Source organism: Chiloscyllium punctatum, chromosome 16 (genome assembly GCF_047496795.1).
Source record: "Chiloscyllium punctatum isolate Juve2018m chromosome 16, sChiPun1.3, whole genome shotgun sequence".
NCBI classification, from domain to species: domain Eukaryota; kingdom Metazoa; phylum Chordata; class Chondrichthyes; order Orectolobiformes; family Hemiscylliidae; genus Chiloscyllium; species Chiloscyllium punctatum.
Genome location: NC_092754.1, coordinates 8,659,671 through 8,687,526, shown reverse-complemented (window position 1 = coordinate 8,687,526; position 27,856 = coordinate 8,659,671). Strand labels below are relative to the sequence as shown.

General features: G+C 42.4%; 1 protein-coding gene across 12 annotated transcripts in view; it reads right to left on the bottom strand.

Moving 5' to 3' along the window:
• Positions 1-27,856, bottom strand: part of samd11 (sterile alpha motif domain containing 11) — a 318,649-nt gene that overhangs the window by 228,947 nt on the left and 61,846 nt on the right. For all 12 annotated transcript variants that reach the window (XM_072586164.1, XM_072586168.1, XM_072586170.1 and 9 more), the window contains exon 3: positions 33-214. In XM_072586164.1, the coding sequence (XP_072442265.1) occupies positions 33-214 (182 nt within the window). The remainder of the gene's footprint in view (positions 1-32; positions 215-27,856) is intronic.

Genomic DNA, 27,856 nt, shown 5'->3' with positions numbered 1-27,856 from the left:
CAACATAGATGAAATGCTTAATAAACTGTTACCTTCTTTTCATTGTGCTAGCCTGAAATTCCTCTTCCTGTTTTATCTCAGGAGGACGGTCACCATTTGCTTTCTCGCTCTCTTCACTATCTTCACTATTTGTAAAAGCCGAGGTCAGTTCTTTCTTAGGTACTCTTGTTGGCGGCAAAGGGATTGTCCTCTTTTCAGCCAAGCGGCCCCGGTTCTATCACACACAAAAAAAAGTCAAAGATCCGAGTTATTCTTAGCAATGTTGCCCTGGCACAAGTATTACCAAAATCAACCACCTGTCTTTCCAGTCAGGGCTTAAATAGGCACTGACCACTGCAAACAGGTCATTTCCCCCACCCTTATTCAGCTGTCTCGATAGTTACTAGAACAAAAAAATCAACCCAGATTATATCCCAAAATGGTGGATTATCCTTAGCTCCCTAAACATAACTCATTGTTACCAATACTTTAACTAACTCCACCAAAACAAAGTGCATTTTAACTTAACGTTTGGACTCCAAAAGGTACTTAACTGAAATAAGAATTGAAAGACTATCACATTGTGTGTTCCTATCTTGTGTCTCCTATCTTAAAATGACTTGAACATTCTGAATGACATTCTATAATTGTATGCCAACATGCAATTGATGTGGTCAGTTGAAAGGCATTGATATTATTGCCCCTACTAAATGGGCATTGTTTTAAAAAGTCCTTTGCTAATTGTAATGCAATATATTGGAATCTATAATGCTACAATTTCACTTCTTTATATGTTTGGTTGTTAAGTAAGAAGGGCCCAAATACAGAATAACTTGACAATAACAATGTTAATCCAATACAGCATTATAATCTCTTGGAGACTATTACCAACCCACAAAGCTTAACTTAAGGGCAAAAATAACTTGTAATGATCTACGAGAGAGGATATCAGTACAGCACCACCACTTCAGCAGATTCGTCATTTAAGGATGGGGGGGGGGGGGGGGGGGGGGGGGGGGGGGGGGGGGGCCATCATTGCCCCAAAAATGAATAACACATCAATATTCCCAAAGTAACCACAAAAAAATTGGCTCGAACTGTGCACAATGTTATTTGACCTTGCACCAATCTTTAAGAAAAATGTTCCGGATTTTAATTAGCATGGAGCAAAACCCCAAAGCCTTTGTTCATTCAGTAAGTTTTCAATTGAGTTACACATCTAGAGTGTTATCAGCAAAAGGTTCAGTGGCTCTGATTTCTTATTTCACTGTTCCTTCCTCATTAAAAAAATTACTTCTACAGACACCCCCAGATTTTTGCCTCCCTTTCTTGACCACTGATTGCAACTTCCCTTTAATTCCAAATTGAACTTTCAGTTCAGGCATGCAGTCTCAACCTCCTGACAGAAGGGGAACTCAGGCATCTCTAAAACAAAAGCATAAATTGCTGGAAAAACTCAGCAGTATCTGTGGAGAGAAAGCACATTTAATGTTTCGAGTCCAGCAACCTGAGCCCAGAACAGTTCTGAAAAAAGGTCACCAGCAATTTCTGTTTTTGTTTCAGCCCTTCAGCATCTGCAGTTCTTTTGTTTTATCTCTAAACTGCTTAACTTGCACCTTTTATACTTGGGCCTCTTATGCCACTTAATATTTGCACTATCAACAAACACGCATCCAAGACAGAACTAGCTACCAACAGAGAATCCCTTATCAATGGCAATCCTTATCTACCCAACAATTCACTTTTACCAGCTGCCAAATTACTCCATCTTATATCTCCATTATTTGGAAATAAAAGATGATAAGATCTTAGATCTGGGTCCTCTTTCATCATGAACAACACTTTTTTTAAAAAAAATCAATAGGACTCCCGTTAATGATGACATGGAGCAGCTTAAATGGACAGGTCTGCACAGTTAGATTGTGTGACTGTATTATGCATGAGTTTTGCTGAGTGAAAAGCCCACATTTACCTGGAAGTTGCATACCTCACTGTATAGGTCAGTGGTCTTGCTGGTCACATTACTGAGCGGAATTAAAGGTGCGAAAGAGAAACCCACATTATCTTCTTCAGCAGTGTCTAAATGAGAAAGCGTTTTTCAACAGGGTTCCTAACATTTTCTTCCTGTTAAATGCCTAGTCTCAATTTTAAAAGAAAGCACTTTCACATCGGTCATTTTGCACATGCCTGCTTTTAAAACAGATTAGTGCCTTATCGCTTTGCAGTCAAACTATGGACTTCCTTCTCTCACTGAGGCAAACCAGTGCTCATGTGTACTGAGGTACGGACTTCAGCTTGTCCCAAGCTCTGAATCATAGGAGGTATGTTGCAATTATAGGCCCAAAGTATCCTGCACTAACATAGTCCAAAAACTGCTGAGGAATTTGCACCAACCACGAAGCTGTTACTTGTGGTGCTGACCTGGCTTTAGATCTCTGTTGCGAAGCAAGGGTGCAGAGGGTTTTCTCGCACTGCTGGTGGACTGACCTTCTGCAGACTTCTGGCTCGACAACAAAGAAGCCTCTTATGCTCGAGCAGAAAAAAAGTTCCAATTCCAACAAAAACAGCAGCAATAGGGAAACAGATCAAAGGAGCCAAGCAAAGCCTGTCTGTGTGTACCAGAATATAACTACAACTTATGGGAGAGGGGAACTGGCAAAAAGATGTAATAGGAAACATGGTTATTATTACAGGAAGCTACCCCTTCAGTTCATTCTAATCTAACTTGAAGCGAATAGGCCCATTGCTGAAAACGTGTCATCATCAACTGAACAAATTCAAAGGTCTTTTTTTTTTAAATCCAATTTGCATTTTTCACACTTGCACCACAAACCATTTCCCTGCTGAGAACACAGATAGGTAACTCACCCTCCAGTCTCTCCTATACTGTTCAGCAGATAATTACACAGATTAATTGGCCAGAAAGTAACTCACCCACTGTGTTCCCCTACTTTAGCGAAAGCATCTTGCTCATACTTGGTGATAACACCACCATGGGCTCGACTGTGATTGTGGAACAGCGGGTGGGAGCAATCTCACCATTACGTTTGTACATGAGTAAAATCTGTTAGCAATGCACCGACCATTAAATGTGCTGGTTAGAACTAACAGTGATGATACGTAAACTGTGTGAGGATGGTTTTCACTTTTACCAGTGGGTGAAATGGCAGGTAAGCTGCAACAGAAGAGTTCCCAATGGGTCTGCTAACCCCTGACCAGACAGAAATGAACATTGGGATCCCACCCACTGCAACCTGCAGCCTGATGACCACGTGTTCAAACAAGTTATAGTCACGACCAAAAGAAAGGGATCAGGTGAGAGGCTTTTATTTTTAATCCAGATTACTTTCAGCACATTCCAGAAACAATGGCAGAATTCGAATCCCTTCTTGTGTGGGGAACAGGCCCTTTGGCCCAAAGGTCCACACTGATCCTCTGAAAGGTATCCCACCTAGACCCCTTCCCTTACATTTTCTACCCCTGACTCATGCACCTAACCTAAACATCCCTGAACACTATGGACAGTTTAGCACGGCCAACTCACCTAACCTGCACATCTTTGGATTGTGGGAGCAAACCAGAACACTTGGAGGAAACCCACGCAGACACAGGGAGAATGTGAAAACTCCACACAGACAGTCACCCAAGGCTGGAATCGAACCCAGGTCCCTGGTGCTGTGTGGCAGCAGTGCTAGCCACTGTGCCACCCAGTAGAACTGCTTTGAACAGGTAAGCAGACAAGTATTGTAAAAGGAAACATTATAAAGCGAATGGGATGGGATAACAATAGGCAGAATGGCCTCCTTCTGTGCTGTTATATTCTACAGGGGTATCGCTTCACCCAGCAGGTCCAGTGAACAACCAACCAGCCCGGTCAGCTGTCCTGCCTACATTGCACCGCGACTGATGTTAGATTTTATCAGAGGCATTGCAATGCAAAATCAGACAAGGTGTCAATCCAATGCAGTCAGTTTCCTGGCAGGAAGGCTACATTAGAATTAGCCCCTGCGATTCCATGTCAGGATACCTTGTTATCAATATAAACCATCAAAGCGTAACACATTCAGTCAAAATTATTTGCAATTTCAGTGAAGGCATTAATTCATTTAATAATAGAGTTTTTAACATGTGTGTTCAACAGCAAATAAAGTGGTCTTGAATATGCATGTTATATGAGCTTGCTAATGCTGCAACCATAAATTTCTAGGTGACATTCATTCCCCATCTAATCACTACTCCTTTCTATTTTAACTGGCATGAGAAAGAAGGAGATGGATTTCATGGTTACTTGCTAATTTTTTAAACTTCATTTGTGGGATGTGGCGTCGCTGACTGGCCAGTATTTATTGCCCATCCCTTGAAAGGGGGATAGTGAGCTGCCTTCTTGAACCCACCTGCTGTGGGTTGACCCAAGGAGGGAATTCCAGGATTTTGACCCAGCGACAGTGAAGGAACAGTGATATATTTCCAAGTCGGGATGGTGAGTGGCTCAGAGGGGAACTTGAATGTGGTGGTGTTCCCACATATCTGTTGCCTTTGCCCTTCTAGATGGAAGTGGTCGTGGGTTTGGAAATGTTGGCCAGGGATTTTTGGTGAATTGCTGCAGTGCATCTTGTGGATAGTACACATTGTTGCTACTGAGCGTTGGTTGTAGTGGATGTTTGTGGACGTGGTGCCAATCAAGCGGGCTACTTTGTCCTGGATGGTGTCAAGTTTCTTGAGTGTTGTTGAGGCTGCACTCATCCAGGCAGGTGGTTTTAAAGTCGTAACATAAAATAGATACAGGCCATTCAGCCCAACCAGATCCTGTCAATGTTTATGTGTCATCTTTCTTCGATTTATGAAAACCTGCCATTGGTTTCTCCCTCCTATGTTTGTGCAGTTTCACCTTGATGCATCAATAAAGGCTAATTTAACCTGAGGATTGCCACACTTTAGGTAAAGAGGTGAGACAGCCCATATGGTAACCTCAGCTGGTGTAGGAATTGAACACACGCTATTCGTGTCACAAACCCACCATCCAGCCATCTGAGTTAACCATACCCCACTGACACACAGCACCTTAACCACTCCCTCTGGGAGCGAATTCATTCTCACCACTCTACAGGTAAAAACCCTCTTGGGGTTTCTTGGTGGCTGTCAAGATGATAATGGTCTCCAGAGATGCTCTCCCCTGCCCCTCAAAAAGAAATATTCTTTCTGTATCTGTCTTTCAGAACTTTTGTTTGAAGTCAGAAGTGTCAAGACACCAGGTCTTAGTCCAACAAGTTTACTTGAAATCACCTGATGAAGGAGCAGCACTCTGAAACGTTTGTGATTTCAAATAAACCTGTTAGACCATAATGTGGTGGGACTTCTGAGTTTGTCTAACCCAGTCCAACACTAGCACCTCCACATCATTTTTTTAAGAGTTGTGAGGGTCCAATGTTACCAATTTGTTCTGAGTTATACCACATCATGAACACATTTGAAACTTGGGTGGGCAGGCTGAAGGATGGATGTGCCAACATTCTTGATCCCACGCCCCCAACTGGTGCAACTCCTTCACAGGAACACAGACCCCGATGAAATGATCCCTTTGATGAATGACGTTGAGCAGGCAACCCATACGGACTGCAGGAGCCAACAGCACAAAGGCTGGGCTGTTCAAGACATTCCAGCCCAGACTATAATAAATAAATATTGACTCGCACCAGTCGCATTACGAAACTGCACAAACCAGGATACTCCATCCTTTGTTATGAACGGGAAGCAAACAAAGGAATAACACAGGCTGGAAGTGCACAGAGCTGCATGACTGAATTGGAAAAATCAAAATTGTCCTTTCATTATATGGCATTCCCACTGAAGAAACAGCGAGGTGTGAAGTGAATCCTGGGAAAAAAAAACTATCTATTGGTATTGCCATACTCAGATAAAAATGCCTGTTAGTGAAGCACACCTTTACAGCACAAAGTATTCCATTATAAATTCCTAACAAGGTTATAGCAGTCTGTTGCCTTGCCTGTAAAACTGGACGCTATCTAATCAGTAAAGCTCAGACAACTGAGACCTAGATACCTCCAGTGGGCTAAGCTGAAGGTTATAAATATAACCTTGCTTTCTTGCATTACTCTGCTTCCCTCATCCATCCATCCACCCCCTTCAAGGCCTCTAGTCTATGCATGACCTTTATCAGATACCAGGGTCAGACAGTCCAGGACAACAGACGTCTCTAAAAGCACCTTTGATGTCACTTAGAAAAAAGACCACCCAACAAGCAAAACGCCGATATCAAAGCAAGACAGAAAATCACAAGGTAAAGGTTAGGGCAGAGAACACTCTCAGTGCACCTCCCTGAGCAAAAGCACAGCTTAACCAGCTCTTAAGTAAATCGTTTATTTTGGCAAATTTGTTTAAGTGGAGGGAGGAATCTGAAATAACTGTACCATTACCCAGCGATACTACATATGAAGCATTATACACAGCCTGGCTTTGGGGATGTTGGTGGGGGGGGGGAGGGGGAACGGTAGTGGAGAAGAAGGGGGCAGAGCAATTCCTATGGAGATATTTCCAATAAATTGGCTTCTGCTTTTCAACCTCAGCCTGACAGTCACTTCTCACTATAACATGTCCTTTGACATTAGTTGACAGGTAAATTAGACAACCACACATCGAGTACATTACTTACCTGTTAGTCAGCCTGAAGCACTATTCATTTCTGAGTGCCTTTGATGGCTGGAATGAACTATACTTTTTCAGCACAGGAAGTGGCCACGTCATGCAAGACTGAACATGCAATAGTGCTGCATTTACCAAAAAGGTCCAACGGTTATAGGGATACTCAATTTTTCAGCCATACAGCACTTACTCTATGGATAAAAATAATCAGTTGGTATTAGATTGCTTGACAGAATAGCGGCCAACTATTGAAGGGTCACATATACCACATCTCCTGGCAAATTTCCATTGAGTCGATAAAAACGCAGCTCACAAAAGCACAACACAACAACCTCCATTAGGCAGGGGAGGTGGTGGCTCACTGGTAATCTTAGTAGCGTGTTAGTCCTGAAACCTAAGCTAATGTCCTGGGGGTAAGGGCTAAAATCTCAAGGGGGCAGATGGCGAAATTTGAGTTAAAATAAACGAGCCCACTGGTAAGCATTATCATGACAACTCACCTGATTCACTGATGCCCTTTAGAGAAGGAAACCTGCCATATCTGGCAAATAAATGCTGGTCTAGCCAGCAACATGTACATCCCTTGGGTAAATAAAAGAACAAACATCCTACCTCAGCACTTTCACTGCCTGACATTCAAAGACACAATTTTTTATTTTAAAAACTCAAATCATCAAACCATTGAAATATGTTTCAGAAGTCTATAACTGCAGTGGGTACCATTTACAAGATACACTGTAGAAATTCACCAAAGATCCTTAGATAGCACCTTCCAAACCTATAGCCACTTCCAGCTAGAAGGTCAAGGGCAGTAGATACATGGGTACACCACCATCTGGAAGTTGCCCCCCAAGCTGCTCACCATTCTGATTTGGGCAGTATGGTAGCTCAGTGGCTAGCACTGCTGTCTCACAGCACCAGGGACCTGGGTTTGATTTCACCCTCAGGCGACTATCTGTGTGGAGTTTGCATTTTCTCCCCGTGTCTGCATGGTTTTCTGCCAGGTGCTCCAGTTTTGTCCCATAATCCAGGTTAGGTGGATTTGCCATGCTAAATTACACATAGTGTTTGGGGATGTGCAAGCTAGGTGCATTAGCCATGGGAAATGCAGGGTTACAGGGATGGGTGTGGATGGGATACACTTCAGAGGGTCAGTCTGGAATTGTTGGGCTGAATGGCCTGTTTCCACACTTTAGGGCTTCTATGATTCTATTAAATATATTACACTTCTACAGTGTCGCTGTGTCAAAACCCTGGAACATCCTCCCAAACGGCATTATGGATCCACATGCAGCACATGGACTGTGAAGTGATTGTAATGAGGTCAGTCAGGTGGACATTGAACCAGATTAACAGCCCAATCAAGGAACCCTGGCTGATAGATATAAACAGGAATGTCAGAGGTTCTGCTCACTCTGAGAGCTGGCTCTGAGGAAGTTAGATCAGTGTTCAAGGACTCTCCACGTGTAAATAAAGGGTGAAACAAAAACAGAAATTGCTGGAAAAGCTCAGCAGGTCTGGCAGCATCCATGAAGAGAAATCAGAGTTAATGTTTCGGGTTGAGCAACTCTTCCCCAGAACCTTGCGTCACTGGACCCGAAACGTTCACTCTTGATTTCAGCAATTGCGTTTTTGTTTCTTATTATAGCATCTGCAGTTCTTTCAGTTTTCATTTTGTAAATAAAGGGTGACTTGGTGATGGGATACTGGCCTCAGTGGAGTTATTTCAGACTACAGCTGTTCAAGCAGTCAGCTCACCAGCACCTTCTCCAGCGCAACTAGGGATGGGCAATCAATGCTGGCACAGCCAGTGATGCCTGCATCCCATGCATTAATAAAAGTACGTTTTCTGTTGCAAGTTTGAAATAGTTATATGAACCGTCTTCCATTTTGAATACAGTAGAGCCTCTATTATCTTCCACAATGGATTGAATAATTAAAATCGGCTGAATATGCAGTTGTGCTGATAAACCCGTGAACCCAGTGGACCTAAACTTGCTAGCAGTCCAGTGTTGACAAAATTTGACCCCTCAAATCTGATTTATAAATGCCCACAAGATCAAAGCTCTACTCAATAAGCTTTTTTTTTTAAAAGATCAGGTCATTCAAACAAAGGTTGCTACTAAGAGTCCAAGACCAGGAGTAACTGTACTACTCTTACAATAAACGCGAAGCTGGTAGGCGAAGAAAAGCAAAGAACTTTGGCTCAGTATGATCCTACTGTCCCCAGTTCTTGAGTCTCACAACATGCCACCATCAAGTGTCTACTATACAAAGGATCTGGAATGGGTTAAAGGCAATTTGGTCTTGTATTTAAAATCTATACGGCTGAATCCCACAGCTTCTGGGAAATCATGACCTGTTCCATAACAAAGAGACTGCTGACGACAATCACTTCTGACTGATACATCGTGGTTGAGAGTTTATTGCAGTCTTAAACCAAGAGGTGCATTGGGTCTGCTGCATGCAAACAAAATGCTTCCCCTTCAGCAGACCACACTCCAAGAGGACCAGGTTGAACGTGAAGAGATTGGAAATGCTATTTCAGACAAGAGGGCACCCAGAGTTCAGATTTCATTAATGAGCTTTGGTCAGAGCAAAGTTCTGTTTCGAAAGGCAGTCATTAATTCAAGTCAAAAATATGATCAGCATAGTCTTAAACATAATCATTGACATCTCAGAAAAAGAGATTACCAATAAGCAACCAAACTATTTTATCATACTTTGTCAAGTAGAATTGTATGAAGTAATGCTTTAAAGTAATCCAGTAGTGATTTCAATTTTCTATCTTTCAGTTATGGCCAGTTGTAATTCAATTATTCAAATTATGTCCAGTCCTCATTTATTTTTAATTCATTTATAAGATATGGGTGTCACTGGCTTGGACAGCATTCATTGCCATTCCTCATTACCTTTGAGAAGGTGGTGGTGAGCTGCCTTCTTGATCTGCTGCTGACTTTAGGGATATATGATTTGGAGGAGCCAGTGTTGGGCTGGGGTGGACTAAGTTAAAAATCACACAACACCAGGTTATAGTCCAACAGGTTTATTTGGAAGAACTAGCTTTCGGAGCACTGCTCCTTTACCAGGTGGTTGTGGAGAATGAGACCATAAGACACAGATTACCAGGCCATGCAACTGAAATGATATATTGAACAAACCTAGATTGTTGTTAAGTCTTTCATCTTTTAAAAATGCAAAGTCTCTCAGCATAGTCTGTGTTGTAGGTTGACTTGAGTGGGTTTGTGTTCCACAATCCTCTTGGGATCTTTCCTGCTTTCTTGCATTTCTGCAGAAACGTGATGTCTGTGTCGATATGCGTGATCTTCTTGAAGGTCCTCTCCATTTTGAGCCATCAGTTAGTGGTGTCGACGGTAGCCATACGCTGAGAGACTTTGCCATTTCTAAAAGATGAAAGACTTAACAACAATCCAGGCTTGTTCAATATAGCATTTCAGTTGCATGGCATGGTACTCATTTGTTATAAATTCTGTGTCTTATGGTTTTATTCTCCACAACCACCTGATGAAGGAGCAGTGTTCCGAAAGCTTCTACTTCCAAATAAACCTGTTGGACTATAACCTGGTGTTATTTTTAACTTTATACGGAGATAAGTACACCTACAGTGTTGTCAGAAGGAAAATTTAAACTGCATCTCTTGTTCAGTTTGCCACCTCTAACTTTTGGATTGAATTAAACTGATCTGCATTTTTACTTATGAAAATAGTGACTGCACCCCATTACCCATTGTATAGCTTTCCTTCTCTCTAAGTCCTTTCATTTAGTAAAATGGCAATATAATCCTCGATACAACCCAATGTTGTTTTAATTCCATGGCCAGTTACAAATATTAAACCTTCAATACATGTTTCATATGAGCATTACCTGGGAAAAGGTGGTGCAGTCCATTGATCCATTTATAATTGAGCCACAGTGCTAAACCATCACTGTAGCCCAGCCACAAGTTTCACTTGGAGCTAAGAAATAATACTGCTTCCAGGGCTTGTAACAAAAGAGATTACAATATTGGAAGAAAGGTTTGGAGATGCCAATTGAATAGCCATCATTTGTATCCAGAAGGTGAAAGTAAAACACCACCACAATTATTACTCCAATTCCCAGAACAGATGTACTCTAATTTGCAATATTGTGCTCACAATCCTTTTGCATTGAGAACACAGCAACAAATCATCATCAGAAATCTGGGAATATTGACTCCCTCAAGGGAGAAATTCAAGTTTTTGGTCATTCAAACAGAGACTATGGTGCCATTAGCAAGGTCAGCAGATATCACCCAGGCCTAATAGGCCCCGAGAAGGTGTTGCTGAGCTGCACTGAATGGCTTGCAAGGCCCTTTCTGAGGGCTGTTAAGAATAGACCACTTTGCTGTGGTTCTGGAATCACATGTTAAGCCAGACCATGAAAGGACAGCATATTTCCTTCCTAAGAGAACATAAGTTGACCAGATGGGTTATTATGACAATCTGTCAGTTTCATAGTCATCATGACTGCTGCTAACTTTTTAATTCCATGTTTCATTCCAGATTGGGGTGGCACAGTGGCTCAGTGGTTAGCACTGCTATCACACAGGACCAGGGACCTGGGTCCAATTCCACCCTCAGGGGAAGGTCTGTATGGAGTGTGTACATACTTGTTATGTCTGCATGGGTTTCCACTGGGTACTCTGGTTCCCTCCCACAGTCCAAAGGTATGCAGGTTAGATAGATTGGCCATTCCAAATTTCCCACATTGTCCAGTGATGTGTAGCTTATATGGATTATCCATGGAAAATGGTGGGTTTGAGTGGGATACTGTTCAGAGGGCTGGTGTTGGCTGAAAGACCTACTTCCACACTGTAGGGATTCTATGATTTTATTAATTGAATGCAAAATCCCTGGCTGTCATGTGATTTGAATTCATCAAACCTGTCATTAGTCCAGGCCTCTCTCTGCTTCCTAGCCCAGTAACATATGCATCATCATACTCCTCACATTCAAGGTTAAAGACCAATAATAAAATATTCTTGAAACTTGTGCACTGTACCTGATGAATTTAGGAAGCATTTTACCACATTGTGGAGTAGCAACTTTTTCTCAACTATTAGGTTCCAAGTAGTACTTTAAAATTTATAAAATAGCATATTATCTAAGTACAGCACTTTTTCTAGCAATCAATTGTGAGATAACACTTGACTAATTCAAGACAATCATAATACAATGCTTCATTTTTAAATATGGCTTTAGTCACATATCCCCAATTGATGCACCCCAACTGATGTCCTGTGTACCAGCTGTTTCCAGATAAAAGTATGGAAAATCAGATTGATATTTTTCTCACAATTGTTGCAGCATGTTTTTATGGAGAAATCCCATATACAGAAGTGCTTTTTTGGCTATGGCCTTATTTTGAGATTCAGATGTGACAAGTACTTTGACTCTTGATCTTACTGTAGAGACTCTCAGGGCATTTTGCTGAAATTTCTACCATGTAACTTGGAGCCATATTCACTTTTCATTCATAACCTATTACCTGTAAGTAATTTGTCTTGCACTCTCATGTAGTCATTTTAGGTGGCTGTAAAAGGTCCTGTAGCATTATTTCTCCCAAGCAGCAGGAGAGTTATCACTAGCATTTTGACCAATCATACTGATCCGTCCATGAGCACCACAAACAACAATGGTCATTATCAATCTGTGGGATCTTGCTGTTTGCAAATTGGCTGTCACATTTCCTACAATAGTGACCTCACAAATTCAAGAGCACTTCCCACAGTCGCAAATGCTTTGAGATATCTAGTGGACACAACAGATGCTATAAAAATGCAAGTCCTTTTCTCCTTTTAATAATGTAGATTTTTCTACATAACTTTGAAGAATACACTTGTCAGCCATTTCAGTGTCAGCCAAATGTTACAACATGGTGTTCAAAATCCAGCTGCCTAATAAATGAACATTCCACACTGAAATCACATCCTTAGCTGGATTTAACTTCCGCTAGTACATTAATCTAAAAATGTTTGTTTGCTTGTCATCAGGCACCAGAAGAAGTGACCCTACTGACTGCCAAGGAACAATTGAATTCTGTGGGCTTATGATCTTCACCTTGCTGTCAGTGAGTGGTACAGAGTAGATCCTCCTACGAGGGAGTTGAGTGAATCATCAAGACACTGATAAACACCCTGCAGCAGTATACTCCAGGAGCTGCCTTTAGATAGTTCTATGGAGCAAGTTATCTGTCCGCCTGTCTGAAATGAGAGAAAGCTGCAATCTTGAGAGATCTCAAACGAGCAGGATAACCTCCTATAAGGTGGCAAGATATCCCAAGTTGCCTCACAGAGGCGATATTGATCCAAATTTGGCACTGAGCTATATAAGAAGATATTAGATCAGATGATCAAAAGCTAAGTCAAAGAAGTCGCTCTTAAGAAGAATCTTAAAAGGGGAAAGAGACAAAATCCAACCTATTAAAATAAAATTACTGTTTGAAAATATAAATGGCCATTAGATAAAGAATGTTGGCACTTTGCTGCTCCCCAGTATAGTGTAAATGTCTACACTTTAACCAGAATGTCCCTCATATGAGAACTGTGTAAACAAGATCAGCAACAAGAGGCAAATTTTCCGATCAGGCTAAACTCAGCAAGGTCATGTCTCACACACACTGCCCACCAGCTACAATACTGGGGATTTAGTGCAAATGCTTTCTGGAGACTGTTTAATTGATCCCAGCGATGCAGAGGCCTCTTCCTAGACAAGCAGCCAAGAACGAACCGCTGCCACAGATTCCAATCAATTAGGAGCCAAAAAATCTGAAGAGTGGCAGCGCAAAAATCAAGGCCACTAGTCAAAACAGGTGCAAGCCTCACGTACGTGTAAATTAAATGGCAGTCTTGAAAATCAATTCTCCGAGGATGTTTCAAAGTCTCTCTGTATTTTCACAGATTGCACATCTTAAATCATCCATGACTGACAAAGTGCAGAAGTACCTATTGCATTGGGATGTACTGCAATGGAGTGAAAGGACACACTTGACTGTGTAGTGCAAATACTGCAGGTTTCGGAATGCCAATTTTGTTCCACATGAGGGAAACCTTCAATTGGAGACACTCATTTGTATTTTCAAAAAAAAATGAGGACAGAATCCAAGTTCTTCCCAATAAGAAAGCAAATAAACTAGTTTTTCCAAAGGAAATTGTGATATAAAAGTGAGGCAATAAAATAATGTTTAAGGTTGTTTTCTTTCAAATATGCAATTCTCACTTTCCAACTTAGTTTGTAAAAGCTGTTATACCAAATGTGCCTTTCTTTGTCCCACAGACTCTTTTTTGCATGTAACATATATGGGGTTTTCAAAAGTGCCAAAACAGATTCAACATTCAAAAATTTAAAATATTATACAGTGCAGAAAGGCTGAAGCATATCAGGTTACATGTCTAATACATAATTTGTAATGATCAAATGCTTTCACGAAAGGTAAAATTATATTACATATCCTTACAAAGCACACTTTACTGATTTGAAAAAAACAAAATGCATTTAAAAAGGCACAAGTAGTGCCTTACACATGATCCTGAGGTGGTGCAATTAAATTGAGCTTTACAGAAAATTGCAGGATACAACTGTAATGTACTTACTTACAGCTCACAACAATGCAAAGTAAAATGAATGAAACACTTTGTAAAGTAAGGAGGAAATGGCTTTAATTTATAGATTGGTCTAACACTATCTGTGTTTACATTTTTTTGTTATCAGTGGTTTAAAACCCTACTGCTCCTTTCTTAACTCACTGTTGTATTTACAGTTTAAAGCAATATAAACTGTGGGATACTTTTGGCATCGCCAATACTTGGCACAACAGAAAACTGTCACCTTGTAAAGAGTGAAACAATGATTTCAAAAACAATTGCAAAAAGGGCTACTTACAGTTTCAAACATAACCCCTCAATAGCAATGAAGCATAAAAGCATTTCTAATTAACTATCCATGACATACCTGTTCTTGAATGCATACTTTCCTCTACTAACCATCAGGAAATTCATCACAATTATCTAATTATAAATAGACTGAGTTCAAAGTCAGCCTGAGATCACATTTACTCTGCTGGTTGAGTGTCTAACCGAAATAATTGATGCCTTGAGATCAATTTGACCTCAACCTTTGCCTTTTTCAACTGCCACCAGGGGGTGTGCAAGAGCAACGAGGGGGCGATTCTCCTCCACGAAGCTCAGACCATGTGCTCACCAGCTGAATGATATACTTAAATTGCAGACCCTCAAACTAACTGGGCTCTGACATTGCACATAGAGGCACCAATTCCCCAACAAACAGACACATGTGAACATGAGAAACAGAATTAAAAAAAGGAAAGATCTGTGGATGCTGGGAATCAGTAACATAGAGTCACAACACAGAAATGACTCTTCGATTCAACTCGTCCATGCCCACCAGATGTCCCAAACTAATCTAGTCCCATTTGCCAGCACTTGGCCCATAGCTCTCTAAACCCTTCCTATTCATATACCCATCCAGATGCCTCTTAAATGCTGCAATTGTACCAGCCTCCACCACTTCCTCTGGCAGCTCATTCCATATATCCACTACCCTCGGTGTGAAAAGGTTGCCCCTTAGGTGCCTTTGAAATCTTTCCCCTCTCACCCTAAACCTATGTCCTCTATTTCTGGAGACACCACCCGAGGAAAACAAATGCAGACATTGTTGGAAAAACTCGGCAGGTCTATGGAAAGAAAGCAGAGTTAACATTTCGGATTGAATGATCTTTCTTCAGAAAATACAGATCTGTTCTTTTCAAGTTCCTAAATGGATTCTTATACAAGCATGGCCCATTACATTAGTCTCAATAGTGGGCAAACACATGATTGAATACTGGTACCATTTATAGATTGGAGGTTCCATGCCTAGACCTGCCGAGATGCCCACTTTCAGAAGTAGCAGCTGAGGTTTAACCAAACTCCTTAGCTCACCTGTTCAGGAATTGTTAGGGTGGTCGGCGAGGAGCAGGGTATCAACTGAGAACCCCAGGAATGTATGTGGCAGTGAGTTCTCCATCCCTTTCTAATACTTCGTGCGGAAAATACCCAGTCGGAAAAGGAACTTGGGAAGGTGTCAGGGCCAACACAGTTAGGAGAGGCCCCAAAGGAGGGGTGAGGGCAAATAAAGAGGAACAATCAGCAGTTATAAGGTCAATTTAAAAAAACATGAAGCAGACTGCAGTCCCTGATTCATTAATAATTAACCAACTTGGTATTTCACACATCTTCTTTCCCTTCTTCACTTCAAATTGGAAGCAGAACAGTAGCTTAAACAGAGCTGCATAACAATAGTCAATGAAACGCTGCCCTGAAACTACTCAACTGAAAAAGGTCGATCCTGTGTGGACAGGTGAAAAACACAAGAGATAGTTCATTATTTTGCAGAAGAGTTGTCAGCTGTGGTGGCTGTATTATGGGCAAGATGGCTTTCTGATTTCAGTACTTAGGTTCATGATTCCCTACAGTGCAAACGGAAGCCATTCAGCCCATCAAGTCCACACTGACTCTCCGAAGAGGATCCCACCCAGACCCACCTCCATAGCCTTACATCGACCATAACTAATCTAGTTAACCTGCCCACCCCTGACACTATGGGGCAATTAACCATGGCCAAACCACCTAACCTTCGGACTGTGGGAGAAACCGGAGTACCCAGACAAAACCCATGCAGTCACAGGGAGACTGTGCAAACTCCATACAGACAGTCACCAAAAGCTGGGCTCAAACCTGGGTCTCTAGTGCTGTAAGGCAGCAGCGCTAACCACTGAGCAAGTGCATGTCCCTTTATTTACCATGATAGTAATATAGAAGTCAAAGCTAACGAGGGACTTTACTGAAAATTGCCAAAAATTGCAGATGTATTCAAATCCCTAGCATTCAAAGGGCAGATTTCAGCCTCAGTCCATTTATCAGATCACATCTAGCTGCAACTAAATGAATTGGTTGGATCACAACGGGTAACGGGCTAGGAGAAAGAGAGAACTGCAGATGTTGGAGAGTCAGAGTTGAAAAGTGTGGTGCTGGAAAAGCACAGCAGGTCAGACAGCATCTGAGGAGCAGGAGAATTGACATTTTGGGCATAAGTCCTTCCTCAGGAATGTGGGGGTGGGGTGGGGGGGGGAGGGAGCTGACCGATAAACAGGAGGCGCGTGGGGCTGGGGGGAAGGTAGCTTGGAAGGCGATAGGTCGATGCAGGTATGAGGAGATGGTGATAGATCAGAGTGGAGGGTGGAGCAGATAGTGAGAAAGAAAATGGACAGGTAGGACAGTTCAAGAGGGTGGTGCCGAATTGGAGGGTTGGAGCTGGGATAAGGTAGGGGGAGAGGAAATGAGGAAACTCGTGAAATTGACATTGATGCCATGTGGTTGGAGAGTCCCAAGGCGGAAGATGAGGCGTTCTTCCTCCAGGCATCAGGTGGCTAGGAGTTGGCAGTGAAGGTAGGCCAGGACTGACATGTCCTTGGGGAAGTGGGAGAGGGAATCGATGTGGTTGGCCACAAGGCAGTAAGGTTGTTTGGTGCGTGTGTCCCAGAGATGTTCCCTGAAACATTCTGCGAGTTGGCATCCTGTCTTGCCAATGTAGAGGAGACCACATCGATAGCAACGAACACAGTAGACGAGGTGTTTGGATATGCAGGAAAATCTCTGTCAGATGTGGAAAGATCCTTTGGGGTTATGGATGGAAGTGAGGGGGGGGAGGTGTGGACACAGATGCAACATTTGTTAAAAATATTGCTGCTCAAGCTTAGCTTGCTCTTTCACTGCCACTTTAATCCTTTTTTGGATCTTTTCATAATATGTCTTGTATCTGATGTGTGCATGGGGTTTACTATCTACACTGTGACCCCAGTTTGTGCTAATTTTCCTCAACATGCTTCTCCCCTTTCTGTTGAATTTTTTTTAATCTTCCCTACTCACCAATCATTTTAAATTCACAACCTTTCTCCCTACTGCCCTTTGCTGCTGCCCATAATACTGTTAGCACAGTTGACAAATTCCTGATGAAGGGCTTATGCTCAAAACGTCAACTCTCCTGCTCTTCAGATGCCGCCTGACCAGCTGTGCCTTTCCAGTGCCACACCTTTTAACTGTTGGCACTTGTAGGTCATAGCACCTTGAATTTCTATTCATATTTCAACCATATTTTATATTTTACCATATCTTCACCTTGCTGTGTTAAACTCCTCGTTACTATTCCACAATACTAGAAGCACCTTCCCCACATGGACTGCAGTAGCTACAGGAAGATAACCTCCCATTTTCTCCTGAAGGGCAGCTAAGGATAGACACTAAAACAAAGGAAGCTTTGGTCAAACTTTTGCTTCCCTATTCTGATACTTCCTTCTGTGTCCGCAATTTGACTTTTTTTTTCCTTAATGCTCCTTCAGCATCTTGGGATATTGTAGCATGATGAAATGTTTTAACCATAAATTATATTTTTAGATTTAGATTTCAAAACAGAAGCAGATAGAGGTGAACCAATTCTATAAAGTTTTTTTTTAAACAAAGGGTCAGAAAGTCAATTTGGAACAGTGATTTAAATACATTGGTTCCAGTAAAGTATGCAACTGTACTGGAGTGTCTGGGAGAACCCCTGTAATTGTCATGGTTAAAATGTTTTTCCTCTCTCTATTGGATCTGTGGCAGACAGAGCAAACACATTATGGCAACTAGTTAATGTTTGACTTCAGAACAGAAAATTTAAGTTTCAGTTTAGAAGAACCCAGATGTCAGTTCAGAAGATAGATTTGTTTCTCCCTGAAGGAGAATCAAGTTAATTCAAGAGTCAACTCAGCAAAAGTTATTCCTAATCTGAGAAGCTTCCAAATCAGGAAAGTTTTTGGACTGAAATCTGCACTTTCTGAGAATGAAGAAAAAATTAAATCACCAGAACTGTGAAAGATTCCTGCCATCAGACTTGGAAAGGAATCATAATAAAAGGCCTCAACTGTCCGAGAGTGAGAAACCAGAAAGCATCCGTTAAGTCACAATTTAGAAAGCTGAAATAGGAGTGATATTTTTCTGCGACTGAGGCTCCATAAAGGATAGTGTTGGAAAACACATTGGAACTTTGTTCTGATGCTTGCGTTAAGATCTTTCTAACTGTCTTCTATACACATATAGATTTATTTATTTTATTTATTTCTTTGTGTAATTAGCATGTGTTCTATTATTGAAGAACATCTCCAGCCTTGTGTGACTATGTTTTGGTGAGTAACCCCCATAGTAATCAAGTGCAAAAATTTAATACATGATTTGTCAAGCCAGGTTTTATTCTGCGCTCTGACCGGTCAAGTATTACCATCAGTAGGAATCATAAAATTAGACACTATGTGAATGCAAGTTGTGGCTGTTGTTGAGAGAAAGGAGGAGCAGAAGCACAGAAAGACAAAGGGATGGAGGGGGCAGGGGACAAGATGAGAAAGTGAAGATCTTATCACAGGGCAAATGGTAGATGGACCCAAGCAATCAATTTTCTCACAGATAATCCCTGGAATGGTAGGCCTAACATATGATAATCAGCTGAGGATCCTGGGATTGTATTCATTAGAATTTAGAAGGTTTATGGGAGATCTAATAGAAACGTACAAGGTAATGCATGGCTTAGAAAGGGTGGACGCTGGGAATTTGTTTCCATTAGACGGGAGACTAGGACCCGTGGGCACAGCCTTAGAATTAGAGGAGGTCAATTTAGAATGGAAATGAGGAAACATTTCTTCAGCAGAGAGTGGTGGGCCTGTGGAATTCATTGCCACGGAGTGCAGTGGAGGCCGGGACGCTAAATGTCTTCAAGGCAGAGATTGATAAATTCTTGATCTCGCAAGAAATTAAGGGACACGGGGAGAGTGCGGGTAAGTGGCACTGAAATGCCCATCAGCCGCGATTGAATGGCGGAGTGGACTCGATGGGCCGAATGACCTTAATTCCACTTCTATGTCTTATGGTGTTATGGTCTAATTTAAATTGTGGATGACAAAAAAGACTGAATGAATCTCTTGATCTAGGCAGAACTACAGGAAGGAGAAAGAAGGCCTGTTATAGAAACACTTCTGGCATTACAGACACAACCTCTAACTTGTTTGTCCAGAGCTAAGCTGACTGACTGCCATTTCTATCAATTACCCTTCATGTACTTAAAGGGCAGAAGGGAGAGACAATAGCCTAGTGATAGTACCATGAAACTATGAATCCACAGACCCAAGTAATGGGCAATTAGGGATGGGCAATAAAGGCTGACCTAGCCAGTGACATCCATATCGTGTGACTGAGTTTTTTTAAAAAGCATCTCAAATTGGACTTTCTTCACCCTTGAAATATGCTGCAATCAGACCATTCCTGACCTCTGGCTGATTCCACCACTGGAATGCATCTCAGATGAAGGTATGAATGAGTCCACAGGATTCACATCCCTAATTCATGCTTCTGCAGTAGATTGTTGCGGGTTTGTGGAATCTGTGTTGTAAAACTGCATACCTTCTAAATCACTGTGAGCATTGATATATGAGACCACCTATTTTAAAAAATGTATTTAAAACTATTTACTGGAAAAAAAGGCAAGCAATAGAAATCAATGTCCTTCTTAGTGTAACATGAAGCAGATCATTGGTTTCTCTGTCTTGTGATATGGCAACTCTAATGGCATCAAGATAAATATTCTCCCAAGACCAAAACTATCTTTTGGACACTACCAGTAGCTACCGCCAGTCTTCTTCTGATAGGTAGACTTAATTAATTGAGTTCATAAAATGTCAAAAGGAGGAAACAGATAACCCTAAGTGAATCGAATGATACCCAATTAGCAATGCTCACTTACAGGGTCAAATGTGGGCAACACAGTGGCTCAGTGGTTAGCATTGCTGCCTCACAGCGCCAGGGACCTGGGGTGACTGTGTGTGGAGTTTCCACATTCCCCTTGTGACTGGGTGGGTTTCCTTTGGACGCTCTGGTTTTCTCCCACAGTCCAAAGAAATGCAGTTGGCGGATTGGCCATGTTAAATTGTCCCATAGTGGCAAGGGATCTGCAGGCTAGGTGGATTAGCCAGGAGAAATGTGGGGGTTACATGGATGCTCTTTGAAGAGTAAGTGCAGAAGGGCTGACTGGCCTCTTTCTGCACTTTTAGGATTCTATCATGACGAAGGGCTTTTACTTGCTCTCAACCACGGATGAAGTTGGCAAGCGTACCGAACATTTTCCTGAAAAAGTGGTCGCATTACTTTTTTGAAACTAAGTGACTTGCTGAGTCACTATAACAAGAGTTAACCATATTGCTTAGGCTGGACCAGATAAGGTTGGCAGTCTTCCTTCACTGAAGGACCTCAGTGAGCCAGCTCTGTTTTTTTTCTGTGACATCCTGTAGATTTCTCCCATGCTAACGTTCTTCCAGAGGAAGCCCACAAGTTCCTGAAACCAATTTCACAACTTGTTGTGGTGAGGTCTGAACTCACAACTTCTGCAAAGGTTGCCTTGACTCAGAGGTGCCGGTGTTGGACTGGGGATGAACAAGAGGTTAAAAAACACACAACGCCAGGTTATAGTCCAACAGTTTTATTTGGAAGCACTAGCTTTCTGAGCACCACTCTGAAAGCTAGTGCTTCCAAATAAACCTGTTGGACTATAACCTGATGTTGTGTGATTTTTAACTCTGCAAAGATTGATTGCCTTTCTCTTTCAGGGATGACAGCAGCATGACTTACTTTCCTTTATTCATTCATGGGATGTGGATATCACTGTTAAGGCCAATATTTCTTGCCTGCCCCTAGTTGGCCTTACACTGATGGGGAATCTAGGCCAGCTCAGAGAGCAGTTAAGAATCAATCACATTGCTGTAGGTTTGGAGTCATGTATAGGCCAGACCAGGTAAAGATAGTAGATTGCTTTCCCTCAAGGGCATTACTCAACCACATTTTTTTTAGCAGCATGGCCACCATGAGACTAACTTTGAATTCCACGTTTTAGTGAATTCAAATTTCACCATCTGCTGTGGTGGGACTTGAACCCATGTTCTCCATAAACTGGGTTTGAGGCTCTGGATGAATGGGCCAGTGAGAGTACCATGGTGGTACCACCATCACCTCCCCGCACTGGTAATGTTGCTGGGCTGGTAAACCAGCCAACTCTGGTGACTTGGGTTCCAATCAAGCCACAGCAGATGGTGGAATGTGAATTCATTTAGTGAAATCTGGAACTGAAACCCCCAGGACGGCATCTTCCCCTCCCTGGAGGTGCCAGGAAATGGAAATAATTAGGCAAGATCAGCCTGGATAGAAACTCACTCCTGCTCACCACCTCTGCAGTCAAACACCAGATGAGAAGGTCTGTGAGCAACTTCCTCATCTCTCCAGCAAGTAAGGCCACGTAAGTGGACAATTTAGCACAGCTTAAGAGTCCTCAACTCACCACCTCTCCTGATCACCAGCTTCTCTGGTGGGCGAGAAAGGTGGAGACCAGGATGACCTGAGATTGGCTGTGAGAGGGGGTGGGGGTTCCATTTGCCCTAGTTTGAGGACAGTAGGAAATGAGGAAAGGGTAAGACTGTCTGCAAGGCCAATCCCTTGACACCCCTCTCACCATAATGCCTACTCACGGCAGAAAGATTAAAAAGACCTAACTTCTCACTGTTGTATTCCCTGCAGCGTAAGGCCTGGCAACCTTCGGAATACATTAGCTCCTTGACTCAGACTGGCAGCCTCTGCCAACTTGGCGCACTAATGTCACGGCATCTGAAAGGATGAGATACTTGCAGATGCCATGCCGATCAGCTCCTAAAGTGAGATCCTTACCTGCTTGATGTGACTTTGAGACAGCGGCACAGTGGTTAGCACTGCTGCCTCACAGCACCAGGTTCAATTCCAGCCTTGAGTAACTGTCTGTGTGGAGTTTGCACATTTTCCCTGTATCTGCGTGGGTTTCCTCTGGGTGCTCCGGTTTCCTCGCACAGTCACAAAGATGTACAGATCACGTGAATTGGCCATGCTAAATTGTCCATAGTGCTAGGTGCATTAGTCAGAGGGAAATGGGTCTGGGCAGGTTACTTTTTGGAGGGTCGGTGTGGACTTGTTGGGCTGAAGAGCCTGTTTCCACACTGTAGGGAATCTAATCTAATATGGTTGACTCTTAAATGTCCTCTGAAACGATGGTAGTGAACTACTCAGTCAAATATTTAGGGAGGAGCAAAAAATACTGTTTGTACACACATCCCATGGAAGGATAAAGGGAACGAAAATGTATCCGTCTTGTACTTTAGGGGATCTGAACTTATTTGTTACCCATACTTAAAATATGACCCTGAGACGCCTGCATCAGATTTTGACCCATCTTAATTCCCACTGGACTGGCCATGAGTAAGAATGATGCGATAGGAGTGAGTCACACAAGTGTACACTCTTTAATTAAAATTTTCCAACAGCTTGTGCAGCAGTTCAATTTTAGAGTTTTCAAACCACCTTCAAGCAAGACAGGGCACAGGCAGGATTTGTGTCCTTGCCAGAACACTGTATTTCAACATTACAATGGAACATCGCCAAATGTGACTGGAAATAAATAAGTAATCCCTTGGATATATAACTTGCTAATTGGGTCCAAGGAAAACTTAGCTGAGAAAGGCCAGAAGTCAAGGGAAATGAGCTGATCCAAAGGAAGCCCCTAAAAGCATTCGTGTGGGAGGACATTTGGCTTGCAATGCACCCAGCATAATCCGTGGAGCTCAGCGAGGGGGATGTGGTTATAAATATTTCACCAGTTTTACTACACACCTAACAGACTTTACAGAACTGAGCTGCTGAACCATGCTGTGTGTGGGAGGGACACAAACAAGGAGGGTACACATTCTCTGGGTGTGATCTAATCAAATGCTTGGGAGAAGAATCGGAGCCGGGGGTGGGGAATAAAAAAAAACCACGCTGACTCATAAAGGAACTTCAAGACATGGCTCGTATCAATTCAGAGACCAAACTATTCAGGCGAACTGTTCTCTGCCCTTTGGTCTCTGCTGATTTCATTGATCTTCATTGCAGTGACAGTGGAAGCAGTGCAATTGATCTGAGCTACAAGTCTGATATGGGTGGACATTAGTTGAGGTCAGCTATTTCACTTCACACATGCTGTCAGTGACAGGAGTGCACAAGTAAGGAGATAAACAAGGAAGACAAATACTCACCCTGGGAATAGGCCATGTCCCTCCATTGTACCACTGGGGAACATCTACATGTTAAATGATAGCTCCATAATTATCAAGGGAGAGGAAGCATTCTCCACCACTTAATTAACAAGGATCTCTGAGGAAAATATATTCCGGTTCCAACGTTAAGGGGACTAAGCTCCGGCACCACACTCCATCACTGCCATTGGCAACCTGTGATGCCCAAATAACACTCACTCCTGCGGGACCCACAGCAACCATTTCCCACTGGCAGAAGTAACAAAACATTTTCAGGAAACAGCATTTGTGATTCAAGGTGCCATCTTAAAAGATACAACTGCCAACCATCACGACGGTGGAACAGCTCAAAGGTGTATAAAGGAGTAATTTGTACATCAATATTCACACAGCATGGTCACACTTCCATCAACAAACTCTGCTCCCACGGGTGTTAGTTTATGTGAGTATACACTTTCAGAGGTTTAGTAATTGCAAGTAGAATGATACAATTCAGAAGAGGCCCTTTGGCCCATCAAGTCTATACTGTACTACAAATAAGCCCTTTGGTGCCACATAAAAATATTCTTAACAGGAAGTCTCAGCAGGGGGGGGGGGGGTTAAACAACACGAAGTCCACTTTCTCGCAACCAGTACACCTAGAGAGCAGCTTTTTAGCCCCTAAAGCTTTAGAATAGACCCCTAAACTTCCCCACCATTCCCTACTTCTTTAATATGCTGCTTAAAACCAACCCATTTGATCAAGCTTTGTTCAACTTTCTCCTCACATGACTCATGACAAACTTTGTTTGATAATTCTATCATTTTAAAGGTTGCAGAGTCAGAGAGTATTGCAGCGCAGAATGGCCCATCAGATGCACTCTCGACATCAAACATCAATCTATTCTAATCCTATACAAAAACTGAAGGAACTGCAGATGCTGTAAATCAGAAACAAAAACAGAAGTTGGTAGAAAAGCTCAGCAGGTCTGGCAGCATCTGTGGACAGAAATCAGAGTTAATGCTGCAGGTCTAGTGACTCTCCCTCAGAACTCTAAACTCATTCCCAGCACTTGGTCCATAGCCTTGAATGCTGTGCCATTTAAAATGTTTATCGAAATGCCTCTTCGATGTTGTGATAGTTCACATCTCTATGACCCTTGCTGGAAGTGAGTTCCAGATACCCACTACCTCCTGGCTTATATTATCAGGTGAACCCTGGCCAATGCTTCCTTTTCTTAACCTTTGTGAGCACGTAAGGCCAAGTGCTTGCAGTGTGCCTAAGCAGTCAAGATTAGCATAGACTGTGGATCAGTCCTATGGGAAAGATGGGAGCATTCCTGGTTTACGAACCAGGCCAACACTGAGCACTGCATACAACCTCTGAACTGGCAGCTGAACAGTTTTTAACCCTCCATACCGGCCAGTATTTGTAAGTGAAGGTCACATGACTTCCAGATTTTGTGATCTGGAACAAGCAGCCTTCAAGGATGCAGATTCGGTAGTAACTTTGAAAAGTGAATTTGATCTGACCTATAAGGAGGAGGGCAGCAAGGCTACGGGGAAGGAAGGGGAAAAACTAATTGGAGAGCTCTTTCAAAATGCCAGGACATGTACAAAGGCCTGAAGGTCTCCTATATGATTCTGTGAATATGGTATTCAATATCTGCAATCAGATGGGGTTATGGGTGAATGAAAAGAAAGAGAGAGGAGAGAGAGAAAATACTAATTAAAAATCAAAATTAAATTTCTTAACCATAAAGAGACAATGGAAAATAGATTCTACAGCTTATAAATCAGTTTTGCAGTATACCATTTAGCCTTCTGCCTGCTCCATAAGGTAGACTGTTAAAAACAAATACACACATATTGACCTTCTGCAATGGGCAAACCCTTCGCCATTTTATGGACGGCCAGTGGTCTATGATAAAGTATCCTAGGTCATTGATGGATGGCAGACCGTGACTGAATTCACCTACCGCAGGGAATTCCAAGGCATGTCCCAGAGTCACGGATCAGTAGCCAAGCTAAACTCTGTCATGTCAAAGCCCACTGCCCAGCTTCTTAGGCAGTCAATGAAAGCAAACAGGCAGGTGCATCCAGCTCGAAAAGCAAATGGCATAATGGCCTTCATTACAAGAGGATTTAAGTTCAGAAGTAGGGATGTCTTACTACAGTTATACTGAGCCTTGGTGAGACCGTACCCTGAAGTATTGTGTCCCTTTTGGTCTCCCTACCTAAGACATACTTCCCATAGAGGGATTGCAGCAAAGGTTCACTAGACTAATACTGGGAAAGGCATGACCATTCAATGAATAGAGATTGGTTTGACTGGGCCTTTATTTAGGAGAGTTTAGAAAGATGACAGAGGATTTGTTTGAAACATAAAATCCGAACAGTGCTGGACAGAGTAGGTGGTTGGGGAGTCTAGAATAGGGGACACAGTCTCAAGTTCTGGATCGAGCCATTTAGGACGGAGATAAGTAAGCATGTCTTCACTCAGTAGGTGGTCACCTTGTAGAATTCTCTACGACACAAGATAATGGAGGATGGTTCACTGACTGTATTCAAGAAAAAGCTTGAATTTCTTTTCAGATTTTAAAGACCATGACATATTTTTGAAAATTTAAAGACGTTAAGGGGTTTGGAGATGAAGTGGGAATATGGATTGAGGTAGAGGATCAGCATGATGATATCAAATGGAGGAACAGGCTCAAAGGACCTCCTTCTGCTCTCCTGCAGAGTCAGCCCACTGGGTGGGTCATGCTGCCTATTTGGAGGACTGATGCCTGCCCAGGTTTTATGGAGACCTGACCATTGGTAAACCGAACAGAGGGAGCCCACACAAAAATTTCAAGGATTCCTGAAGTAGTCCTGCCTTGTGTGAGCTTCATCACCAGATTGTGACACCTGGAGATTCTATCTCAGGACTGGCAGACATCTTTCAGACTGAGCGAAGAACAAGTAGAAAGGAGAAATGGAGAGGAAGGATGGAACCAGCTGTACCCAGGAGCAACTACACCTTCATCCATACATATGGGCCGGGTGCTGGCAAGTGGGACTACATTGGGTTGGGATATCTGGTCTGTTTCCATGCTGTACATCTCTATGACTCTATGACCTGCAGTGGGACACTCTGCTGGTCCCACATAGGTGTGAGCAATACCAGCAAGCCAGGAAATTCTGAGAACAACCTTTACAAAATCTTCATCTGCCAAGAAATACCAAAAGAAATAAAATGGCTGGAGACACATGAATAGGAAAGCGTTGGAGGGATATGACCCAGGAGCAGGCAGGTGGGACTAGTTTAGTTTGGGATTATGTTCGGCATGGACTGGTTGTACTGGAGGGTCTGTGTCCATGCTGTATGACTCGAAATCCTGCATCTTCACTCACCAAGCTACAATTTTTAAAGCACAATCACTTTAAAGGTGTGAGCAAATGTGTCACAAAATAATGTTGTGGTTACTTTGTGATATCGGTCAAAGGTACAATTACCTCGTGGACATAACCCCTGGCAGAAATATTGGAAGGTTGCATCCCATGTATTACTGACCTCCAATTGCACTGTTCGTGCACAGAAAACAATACAATACAATCTCCACATCACATTTAAAGTAACTCATGGCTTGCACAGTTTCAATATTTGAGGGGCATACAAGAGCATCAATTTTATTACCTTATAAAGTAACATTGTTTATGCAATGCCAAGTTTCAGATGTGAATGGGAGAACCCAGTGACTGGGTTTTGTAGATCTGATTTGTAAATCCAGCTTGATGCCACGCTGAAACTGTACCATGTGCAGTCTTGGAGCCAACCATTGTGACAGAACCTCCCAAAGGCCCTTTTATACCAGTCTCCTGAGGAAGGAGTCCAATCAACCTCAGACATCAGGAAGAAACAGGTTCCTTGGAGCAAGAAGAGGCCGAGACAATTAGTTTCACAAAAGGTTACTAAGCTGAAACGTTTGCTTGTCTCACCCCAAATGCTAACCTGACCTACTGTGCTGTCAATAGCTGATATATTCTCTCA